Genomic DNA, 12,070 nt, shown 5'->3' with positions numbered 1-12,070 from the left:
CATGATTTTGTATTTGAAACTTTTATTATACTCAAAATGGATACTAGACCCTTGCTTGATGGATTTTAGTAAGTTGCAAGCAAAAATTTCACGAAAATTAATTGAACCACTTTTTGCACAGAAATCCTGTAGAAATTGAACAGTAGGGAGGTTAAAGAACAAGTGACACCCATGCTAACCTAGAAATAAAAAACACATATAAGTAGATAAATACTAGTTCTACTTACATAACAGATGTATTGCACTGTCCACGTTATGATTCCTGTGAATTTTATAAAGGAAAAGCAGAGAATCCTATTCTAGACAGTTTCCATCCTGGTTACCTTTGACCTCCTGACATCATTTCCTACCTCACTCTTTTTTTCTCTTCTTGCTAATTGTGTATTCGTTACCTGCCCTCCTCCCAGAGTCTTCAGACACTCCCACTGAGGTCTATACTAGAAAGTGCACTGTCTTATGTCATTAGAAGGAGGGGGAAATAAAGGGAAGAGGAGGAATATATTGTAGATAAACAGATCCCCCAGCATACAACTGTTTGGCAATGGCTATTAAAGGGCCAGTGCTCCTAAGGTATGTGATAACTCCAAACCATAACAGCAGAAAACAATTTGAACCTTTTGAATGCAGGATTAACATCTTTATTACTTAATACACTCAGACCAGTTGCTGTTGAAACTTGATTTTTATGGTGACAATCCTGCTTTAAAAAACATGGTTCTCAGTGCTGGTGCATGAGTTTGTCAGAAGTCTCACCAATTCAGTGGTCTTTTAGCAACCTCCATTCTGGGCAAATATGACCCAAGTAAGAATTACAAATACCTGCCCCTTAGTTGTTGCACTGTGGGCCAGTCACATCCGGTGTGCACAATTATCTGTGTTTACATTCTATCAAAATCATTTTATTAAGTCATTAGCTGTGCATATCCGTAGACTTGAAAAAGCTGTAAGCCTGCATTAAAGTTGCATACCATGGGTACCCATTCTACACTCATTATCCAAGTAGTAACATGCTGAAAATTACCGTGACCTGCTAAAGAGACTGCTACGACGATGGCCAACTCCTTTGTGCACACCACTCCTCCGTCCGCCGAATGACAGTACATACAAGCCACTTATTTTCCCTCCGTCATCCCTCCCCCCACATAGAAACAGATTGCGTTGTCAGCTACACAGCTGACGTGCATCTGTACAGGACGGCCCAGAGATGTCACCCAGGGCGAGCGGGTCCCCATCTATGATGGTCAACATGAGTCAAAGGGGTGTACGCAGCTGTAGGAAGAGGAGAGAAAACCTCAGCAAATCAGACAGATGTAAAACCGTTACAGAGACTAATAATCCTTCTCCATTCTATGCAAAGCTAAGATTCAGCTCAACACCCCTTTGTTCAGTGCACTATACTGTTTATAATATGGCATTACAAGGATTGTGGTGTTTTCTATTGGGATTTTTGACATTCTATGCACTATGATTACCTTGCTTAGATTGGCTATGTGACTTCACTATTTTATTTTATCTAGCAATGCAGCTATACGCATTCAATCCCTTTGGAGAGGGTATATAATAAGAAGAGATATCTGTTTCTATGCAAAGCTTCATGAGGCTGCCTCCATAATACAGTCAGCATGGCGCAATTATTGTAGAAGGCGAAAATTATTGAAGATGAAACACTGTCCTGAGACTAAAACATCAGAGCTGAAAATGCAGGCAGCAACTGTAATACAGGTAAGTTCACATACCTGGGAAAGTCTGTCTGTACCCCGGCCATATGTAATAAAGGTGGGTTTTTCAGCTACAGTGCCATGCTCTTCTATTTGTTGATGCATTGGATCTTCTGGCAAGTGTGTACATATCTGTAGCACCACTACAGCTGCATGTCCAGCCTGCAAGCATCTAGTGCCAGATTTCTTCTTCCTCCTGGGTTGTTAAGAAAATCTATGTAGACCTATTTTTTGGCTCATTTTTTATCCTGCAGTTTCTCCTGGTTTCTAATGGCCATGTTTGCCCCTCCCTTCCAGCTGCCCTTATTTATTCAGGGGCAGGTTTGAAAATATTATTATCTAGTACTTACAGTATATAGTGTCGACATCCTCTGCAGCGCTGTACAGAGTATATTGTATATTGTCACTTATCTGTGCCTCAATATCCTATGGCACCAGGTTACCATGCCAATATTCTTTCAGGGAGTTTATCAGCAGTGGCAAGTTCATATATGAGCATTCTCATTGTCAATATGCCCCCTGGAACTCCTATGGATCCCTCAAGATATCTATCTTTAGGTTTAGCTAAATGAAGGGGTAGGGGATTCATGTTTTTGAGGGGTCCTTTCCTCCAAGCTGTTGGTTGGATATTCATTTTAACCACCCCTCCCCCCCCCCCCCCCCCCCGGTAGAAACCTAACCCTAATGTGTTCCTGACAGCCATCTTGATAATTTTTCCCACCAAAGCTTTAACTTTTTTTAATCTTAAGTGATACGTTTCTTACAGGTCATTTGACCTCCAAATCAAACATGGTGAAAATGGTTTGTTTGGTAGATTTGGAATTGTGAAATTTGGTGCCCCGATGTTTAATGCAAACAAGTAATTATTCTGATCTGATTAGAAAATGATCTCAAATCATTTTGAATAAAAGCAGATGGCTACATCCTTTCCCTTACCCATATATTTTCCCGGATTCTGGTAAGCACACTCAGACACCCATTTGGAACAGCAACAGATGACAACATATTTTAATATGGAAACTGAAGTCTTGTTTAGCCTTTACTTCATTTCTGTTATTTTTATAAAAACTAGTCTATCCTATAAATAGCTACATGTTGAATTGAGTTGCTTTTTTTGTATTATATTGCAAGTATGACCTCACAGAAAGTGGGTACTCTGAGAATCCTATGTATACACATTGAAAAATATGGCAGATATTGCAGTGTTTGGATTGATTCCCTATTATATCAGCTGTTTCTTTCCACTGACACAGTAGAAAGTGTGTGGGTTTATGAGAGATTTGAGTGTAGTATATACTAGGTTCCTTAAAGTGTATAGTACACACAAGAAGGTTTATTTAGATTTTGAAGACATTCCAACATAACTTATTCAATCTGGTAAAAATGTCTCAAATATTTAGTCCACTATACTGCTGCGTCTGTGTGGGTTGCTTTAATTATACAATTAATGTGAAACACCAATGATCTGAATTCAGATATATACAAGGCTAGTAGCATGTGTGTACACTGCAGAGTTGCTGAACTTTTTTCTTTTATCTATGGTATTTAAAATATATGTTACACTGGTTTGAGGAGGAGTAAATCATTCTATACATTTAAACCAATCTTTAACTGGTACTAGGTGCAGAACATTGTGTCTGGATAGTGTACTGGTTGAGGCCTCTGCCTTCAACACAGGAGACCAGGGTTCGGATCTCAGCTCCTCCTGTTCAGTAAGCCAGCACCTATTCAGTAGGAGACCTTGGGCAAGACTCCCTAACATTGCTACTGCCTGTTGAATTCCTCCTAGTGGCTGCAGCTCTGGTGCTTTGAGGCCAGGAGAAAATAGCAATATAAATGTTTTGTGTCGTGTCTTACTGTGGATAATATTTATTCAGTGTAAACAATAGGGTGGCTTTGTGTGACAAATGTTGGGGTCATTGTGACATGAATTAATATAAAGTAATGTAGAAAAGTGTATTAAACTGACTTTTTTTAACAGTCTTGAGTAGCATTAGAATCACTTTCAGAGGTTTATTACTGCCTCTATCCCCAATGGGAAGATTTTTCCTCATTTGCTGTCACTGAGAATGGATCAGCTACTGCTCCTGCTCCTCCCTTTATCAATGGAAATTTTCTTTTCTGTCCAATTTACTTATCAGTTGGACATGTTGAGAGATGGACTCCCTACAGATTCAATCAGTGATCGAATCTGCCAGGAATTGCATGTGAAAATTGATTTGTCTATGGCCTTCTAAAGTCTGTGATCAGAGCTGTGATAAACTGCAGACAAACAATAGTGCTGTATTTTCTCCCAGTTTGAGCTCAGCTGACTTGAGCAGAGTTTGGTACAAAGTCAAATGTTCGGAAGAAGGGTTTAATTGTCCATCCATAGCAAGCAAAAGGAAATATTTGTAACACCGACTGACCTGTATTGCTTGGGAGTATATGATACGCTACAACATTTTATACAATTCTCAATAAATTGGAATATCACAAGTATTGAAAATGCAGGGACTTCTTTTAGTGTACTGTTAGTCATGAAATTATGTTTCTCAAGGTACAGAAACATCAGTCCTTAAACAGAACCCGAGGTGTTTTCGGTATCAAAAAGTGAACACTTAAGGAGAGGGAAGCCTCTGGATCCAAATAAGGCTTCCCACTGCATCCTCTGGTCCGTTGATGCCACTCGTAGGTGCTCCTCTTTTGGCACAAGCTCGGCAGTGCTGTAGTCGTGCGAGCATGGCTGCACCTGTGCTGTAGCAAAGAGCCACTTGTCCATAAGCGGCTCCAGCTTACTACGCAGGTGCAGCCTTACTCAAGCAGGTGCAGGATAGCCGTGCTTGTGCTTGAAGAGGAGTGCAGCCCCAATCAGATTATCGACAAGGCCTAGTCTTTGTAGGAGCTGAGCTTTGCACAAGACCTGTATGATTACATGCTTCTTTTTCTTATTGCCTGATGAAGCAGGAGATGTCTGTGAAACACGTTGCACTTTTTGGAGTATACAAATACATCCTTGTTGTTTCGAATATATACAACAGTCTCTCTGTGTGTCTGCTTGGAGGAGGTAAGTCCATCTCTGCCTCCTCTCATTGTAACATTTTTGGTAAATGTTATTCTTTTGGTGCCTCTGTCTGCATATACAATTCCTAGTCTTTGTGGGGTCTATGAGCAGAAAACCCCATGGGAAGCCTCATAAGGGTCCAGTGGCTTCCCTCTTCTTAAGCAATTATTTGATTTTGTACCCGAACTTTGGCTCGGGTACACTTTAAGTATACCAGGTGGTCCTTTTTCAAAGACATTCAGTAGGAACATGTAGTGAATATTTAAATATTACTTTGTGTGATGAGGGAACTAACTTACTTATAAAAAGGAGACTGTGACTGTGAGTCTAATTTACTACGCACGTGCATTGCATTTTGCAATCCCTCAGCTAAGAACCCCTGCTGTTGCCATGATCAGCAGGCTGAATGCATTTGTAACCTCTGTACCAGCATTGCTGTTGTAATGAAGGCCTATATAAATGTGATGGTTTCCTTACATTGTAAAAATGCATAACGCTTCTTCAAAAACGATTAAATGAAAGCAATTATATCATGCATATCTGCAACCATTGATAGTTAATGATGTAAAGAACAGCTAATGTGTAAAGAGATCAAATATTTTGTATCCTACAAAAAAATACTAAAGTAGCTTGGTCAAATTTGTTGGAACCTCTAGAAAGGAACATTGATAATTGGATTACAGTGATTTTTCAAACCAGCTTTTTTTTTTAATAGTATCTCACGTCTCCAATCATGCAGACAGTCATAGGGCCTATTTGCATGGATAAAAGCAGTCACTCTGCTGCTTGGTATTATCGCAATGTCAAGTACCAGAGGGAAAAAAATAGAGCATTGTCTGAGGAGATCAGAAATAAAATTATAGACCAGAATGTTCGAGACTACAACTACAAAAGAATCTCCAAGTAGACTGATGTCCTAGTGATGACAGTTGCAAATATTACTATTAAGAAGTTTAAGGTCCGTGGGACTGTTTTCAACCTCTTTGGGTTCTCAAGAGAAAATTCAACCACAGAATTGCAGACATACAGGGCCCGATCCAATTCTTGTTTGATTCTAGGAGATCATTTTTAACCTTTGGTTTAGATTAGGTTTTGATAAAATATAGAACAATAATGGATTCTAATTATTTTGTTAGTTGCAAGTTATTTCAGAAACAGTTATGGGTTCTTTTTTTCATGGAGGTGTACTAACAAACAGCTTAATGCTTGTAGAAAAATTTAGATTTATAAATTGATATTCATTTGTGCAGAGTGATGTATTTCAGGAAAAAATGTCATTATTGTTATTATTAGTTTTTCATGTGTTTCTTCAAGGACTGCAACAAGTGGTCCATTGAAGTCCAATCTGGCACATTTCCTTCTTTGCACAATTTCTTTTGTAAATTATGAAAAGGATGCATGCAGCTAAGATTAGTCTAAGAATAGCTTTAAGCTGCCTATAGCTGTTTCTATAAATAGCCAGACTCGCAAAGCTCACAAATTCTACACAAGAGGTTGTTTGAGTCTCACTAATTTGAAAGTTAAAGGTTGCAAGTACACACTTTGCTTTCTCTTTTTATCATCTTTTCCCTGAGGCTCTTAAACACCCTAAAGGAATTGTCAAATTATTAATTAGTTGACCCGGGCTGCATGCAGTGAGGGGAGTTGAAGAATTCCTTTCTGCTTACTTGAAGAGACCCTCCTGGGTATTCTAAGCTTCAGACACTTGCAGGCATTTAATTTGTCATGTAGTTTTAGATGTCACATAAAGTTCAAAAAACAGATCATTGAGCTATTAAATGAAGCTCAGAGATGTTTTATGTTTCTAATGGGATAACGTTGTGAATCTGTATTTTGAGTTGATGTATGTCTTTTCTATGACATCCTTTGCATTTTTTTTTTGTTTAGGCAGCTTGGAAAGGATTCTTCCTCAGAAAAAGAATGGCTGCTGCATTTAGTGCTATTAAAAGTGAAGAATTAGATGATGAATTTGAAGAAGTGAATTTAGACCATTTTGTATTTGATGAAGTAAGAAAAAAGTTATTGTAAATGTCTGTGTAGGAATAAAGAATGTTTGCTCTTAATTTCTTAGAAAACTTTTTTTTTATGTTGCTTCAGTTGCTAAGCTTATTATTATTTCTTGTGTACATTGCTTGTGATTTAATCACTTTGAGACTTTTATGTATAATGTATATATAAATATGTATAATGCATTTATATGTACATTGTGTATAACATATAATGTATGTAAACTATTTATTGTATATAATGTATGCAGTGTATGTAAGGAGTTGTACATTATGCCAGAGCTGTGGAGTCGGTCCAAAAATCCACCGACTCCGACTCCTCAGTTTAGGATTCCACCGACTCCAACTCCGACTCCTCAACTCCAACTCCTCTAATTTGCATATTACAATCTTGTTGATTGAAAGTATGTAACATGAAATTTGTCTCTTAACTGCCAACGCTTAGGATTTTTAAAAGACAACTGAAGTGAGAAGGATATGGAGACTGCCATATTTATTCCCTTTAGTCATAGACTAAAACTAGTCCTTGGTAAGAGTACTTGTAAAAGGTAGAGGCCAGAACAAAGAACATCTATCAGGCCCTAGGCAATGTAACTGTGGGTACATGTAAGAGTGATGTGCAGGTACTCTGCAGGGGAATAAGGATATTCTTCCTCTATTACACATTCTTCATGCACAATCTGAACCAGGTTTATGGGTGATAGACAACACCTCTGTGTTCAATGTGCACAACATTCTCAGTGGATTCCCTGCAGCTCTGTGGAGAGTGCATATGTAGAGTATAGTACTACTGTGTAACAAAGTAAAATGAGACAGATGAAATTAAAATTGTATACATACCTGGGACTTCCTCCAGCCCCCTTCAGGCTAATCAGTCCCTCACTGTCCTCCCCGCAACCTGGATCTTCTGCTATGAGTCCAGGTACTTGAGCCAATCTGGCGTAGTGCGCATGCACACACTCCGCCGCCGGGAGCGTACTACACCTGCGCAGCACTGTTGCGCAGGTGCAGAGCGCTCCTGGCTGTGGAAGCGGCATGCGGCCGGACTGCGCTGACTGGCTGAATTACCAGGACTCATAGCAGAAGATCCAGGTGGTGGAGGTGGACAGCGAGGGACTGATTAGCCTGAAAAGGGCTGGAAGAAGCCCCAGGTATGTATAAAACTTTTTCTTTTCATCCTTCTTAGGTACCATTTAATTCGTAGTCACCAAACCAAATTTTAACAACTTATCAAATTATTTGATTTCATGAGCAAAGAGAGTGCATTTGCATAAATCAGAATCAACACAGAATTATTTCCATCTCATTGACCATCTCTATTAGTGACACGGCTACAAATTAGGCTTTACACTTACAGCATATATGTTATTTCGTATATATGAGATTCCTGTGTACACATCATATATACAATCACAATCAGATGTGTATATCTGACTTTAAAAATACGGGGACTGCTTTATTGAAGCAGCACAAGTAGCTCATTTTTGATTGGTTTATTTCATTTTTGTGAACTAAGCACAGCTATTACTGTAGGTATAAATTATTTATGATGACTAGTATCTGAGAAATAGAACATTTTATCATATTTTCTATTTTAATTACAGTTTAAATTCATTAGGAGTCGGAGTCGGTGCATTTTTTTCCCGACTCCGACTCCGACTCCAGGCACCCAAAATTGCTCCGACTCCACGACTCTGACTCCACAGCCCTGCATTATGCAATGTATTCTGTTTATTTAAGCATATATTAAAATATTAAAGCCTGAAAAACTTAGAAAAAGTTGATAACTGAATAACAGATATTAATGGCCTCCATTCACTAAGATCAGCTGGAGATAATAAGGCAAGAGATAACTTGCCACCACACAGTGAGAGAGTTATCTTATCTCTTCATTCCTTAAGTTACATCCTCAGTAGTTAAGTGACCTCCTCTGTAGTTATTTTCACACGCAGGAAATTTAACAGCCGGTCTTTAACTTTAGAATTCTAAAGTTATTTTAAGGATTGAAGAGTTAACTTAAAGACAGAAGAGTTAACTTTAGATTTGCCTGAGGTAAAAGGTTTCCTGAATACTACATGCCTTATCACCATGGTGATAACTATAGAAATGTTATTTAAGACAGGAGATAAGCTTAGTGAATTGAGGCCATTGGCCCATATGCAATTCACTAGATGATATTTTCACAACGTGTCAAAAAATGCCTTTTAAAGAGACTCTGAAGTGAACAAAATTTGCTATTTTTACTTGCTACTGCGCTTTAGAAGTCTCATTCGGTGTAAACCACTGCATTCCCGCCGCAAAACGAGCGCTCTAGACCCCCAAAATCCCTGGGCAAACATCCACAACCAACTTGGTCATGGATTGTGCTTCCCTGAGTGGTGGAGCTTTCTGCTGTAGCTCTGCCTCTCCTGACATCAATCGCCGTGCAGATCTCCGCCTCTCCCCACCCCTCTCTGTGAAGGAAGAGTGAGAGGGGCGGGGAGAGGTGGCGATCCGTGGTGATTTACATCAGTAGAGGCAAAGCTGCAGCTGAAAGCTCTGCCTCTTCCAGGAAGCGCCGGCCGGATTGCCCCCCAGGGATTTGGGGGGTCTAAAGCGCTCATTTTGCGGCGAGGATGCAGCGATTTAGATCTAATGAGACGACTGAAGCGAACTAGCAGGTAATAACAGCAATTTTTGTTCGCTTCAGTCTCTCTTTAAGCCACCAGCAAGCAAGAAAACACTCAAAATAAATTTGATAGCACTTTTTCACCAACTATTAGGTTCTTTTTCAATTGTAAAATGCAAAAAAGTCAGTTTAGAGTGAAGATGAAAATGCTCTCCTAGGAGATAACTCCGGTGAAAAAGTTAATTGCTTATAGGCCATTTTTGTGTGCTTGCTTGCTACAGACACAAGTATGTGTAGAATTCCACTGTGGCTTTTATAACATAAATTCATGCATTCAACAGTGCATGGGGGAGGCTAAATATGAATCAATAATAACTCAAAGATAAATTAAAAACCATTTGAAACCATAAAATCAATTTTCAGAGGTGCTCTGCTTGCTATAACTGAATTGCTGTTGTTTATCCCCTGCTTATTGCCTGAAGAAGTGGGCTGTGCCCGCGAAACGCGTTGCATCTTTGGGGTATTTTCAATAAATGTGTATATCTATACATTTACAGTCCTTGGTGTCTGCTTTAACGGAGGCGAGTCCACCACTTCCTCCCAGCAATTATTTAAAAATTGTATGTACTTTTATCCTTCTGGCGCCTCTGTTCACCTACCAATATATTTGAGTCCACCCCAGGTGGAGGGGTGATCTACCCCCTTTCTTCCTATCTACAGAGAGCGACTTCTTAATCCTGAGTGAGGACAGGTCTAATCTCCTCACCTGCCTAATGAGTGGTTACCTAGGTGGTAACCCGTGTTTGTGAGTATTACCATCTCACTGTTTCATTTATCCAATCAATTTTGACATACTACACCATATTGGGCTCTCGATTTCTCTTCAACTTAAGGTGTAAAGCATAGTCACTAATAGTCACAAAGCAGTAAGATGCTTTTCAAACGTTGCTAAAATCTTTGGAATGCATATACAGTTCTTACACATTAGCAGTGGCTACATTTTGGTAATTTTAAAGAGTTCAAGATATCAAAACCCACTGGTGTAGCTTAGTCCAAAAATGTTGCTACATGTGTGCGCAACCAGTACTGCAATTATTGCGTGTCTGTTTGACACATGTACCTTTAAAAATTCTTTACTCAATTCTCTTCTCACAAAGCATCTGTTAAGTATATATTATAGATTTCATACTGTTTAGCCTTCCCCACGCATTGTCAAATACATGAATTTATGTTATGGAAGCCACAGTGGAATTCTAAAGCTCATAATAATACAGGCGATTCCTCTGCAGATCTTTTGCAAAATGAATAATGTCACGTGCTGCTCACTTAACAAATGGACTGATTAAAATACAATTGTTTTATATGTATTACATAAATGATACTAAATTGTAGTACATTGCCCTTGCTATATCAAATTATAATTGTTTACCTCTTTGAAAAGATATGGGACACCTTGGTTGGCTATTAATTGTATTCTTTAGTGGTTGTCCATATACATACAGAGCAAATATGTGGTTGCTGCTTGCTCGTCTGAGAACTTTCCACTGACTTTCCTTATATACAGTCCCCACTACCTGCCTACTGATGTATCAAACAGCATTACTCTGATTTGTTTATCTACACATCAGGTCTTATTGGTGCAGAAAACAAATCACTGATATGTGAGCAATGCCATCATACAGAGCAGTATGGAAGTTTGCAGGGAGAAGCGTGAATAAGCTGTCAGGGAAGCAGGTATTAGTCCCAGCTGTGCTGTGTATGTGTACAGATTGATGCTAAAATGGAAGCACATGTAAATATTAGTCAGCAGGGGGAAGGGAGTTCCAGATCTCCTCAGTGGACAAAATCAATAAAGCATGCCCATTTAGTGTTCTAAGGTCAACAGAAAAGAGTGTTTTCCTCCAAATATGTCATATGTGCAAAAGTAGGTGAATGTGCTTATCCTATATATTCTAGGCTGCATACACTCATCAGCAATAACATAAAACCACTTGCTTCATGTTGTGTAGGTCCCCCTTGTGCTCTCAAAACGGCTTTGATCTATTGAGACATGAATTCTACAATACCCCTGAGGGCATCATGTGGTGGTAATGAGAAATCGGGTGCCAGTGGTGCAGCTAAGGCATTAATTGGGGCTATAAAGGGAAATAAAATATCCAGGGCTGCTTGCTAAAAGATCTTCAGCTACAAATATCAAGCATGAAGCAGGCGGCCCCATAGCCACAGTTAACATCAGTGCCTATGGGGGGCCCATACTTCCATGGATTGCTGCAGGGGGAAGGGCAGTTAGTATTAGGCATGGGTACAGGGTCAGCTAGAGTTAGGCATCGGTAGGGGGTGGGCTAGGTTTAGGCATCATGGGGGGTAGGGTAGAGTTAGGGATTGTTGGGTGTTTGGTTAGGGTAAGGCATTGGTGGGTTGCAGTTAGGGTTAGGCATCATGGGGGGGATGTTTAGGTAAGGCATCGATAGAGGGAGGGCTAGTGTGAGAAGTGGGTTGAGTTTGGCGTTAGTAAAATATTGGTAACATTTACCGACATTACTATGGGAATTACCACAAGTGTGCAATAAGCGTGGCCCGTGTTACCTACATAACGTGGGTCACACTAATTGCGCAATGCATGCCAACTTGTGTGCATAAGAAACAGTAACATAACTGAGCATGGCAATTTTACCAAACTTTTGTGCATATGCCC

At 39.5% G+C, this 12,070-nt stretch overlaps 1 protein-coding gene across 4 annotated transcripts in view; it reads left to right on the top strand.

Moving 5' to 3' along the window:
* Window positions 1-12,070, top strand: part of LRRIQ1 (leucine rich repeats and IQ motif containing 1) — a 259,065-nt gene that overhangs the window by 122,730 nt on the left and 124,265 nt on the right. For all 4 annotated transcript variants that reach the window (XM_068276848.1, XM_068276847.1, XM_068276844.1 and 1 more), the window contains 2 exons: window positions 1,518-1,722; window positions 6,649-6,768. In XM_068276848.1, the coding sequence (XP_068132949.1) occupies window positions 1,518-1,722; window positions 6,649-6,768 (325 nt within the window). The remainder of the gene's footprint in view (window positions 1-1,517; window positions 1,723-6,648; window positions 6,769-12,070) is intronic.

The sequence above is a fragment of the Hyperolius riggenbachi genome, chromosome 3 (assembly GCF_040937935.1).
Source record: "Hyperolius riggenbachi isolate aHypRig1 chromosome 3, aHypRig1.pri, whole genome shotgun sequence".
NCBI lineage: Eukaryota > Metazoa > Chordata > Amphibia > Anura > Hyperoliidae > Hyperolius > Hyperolius riggenbachi.
This window is presented reverse-complemented; position numbering and strand designations above follow the sequence as displayed.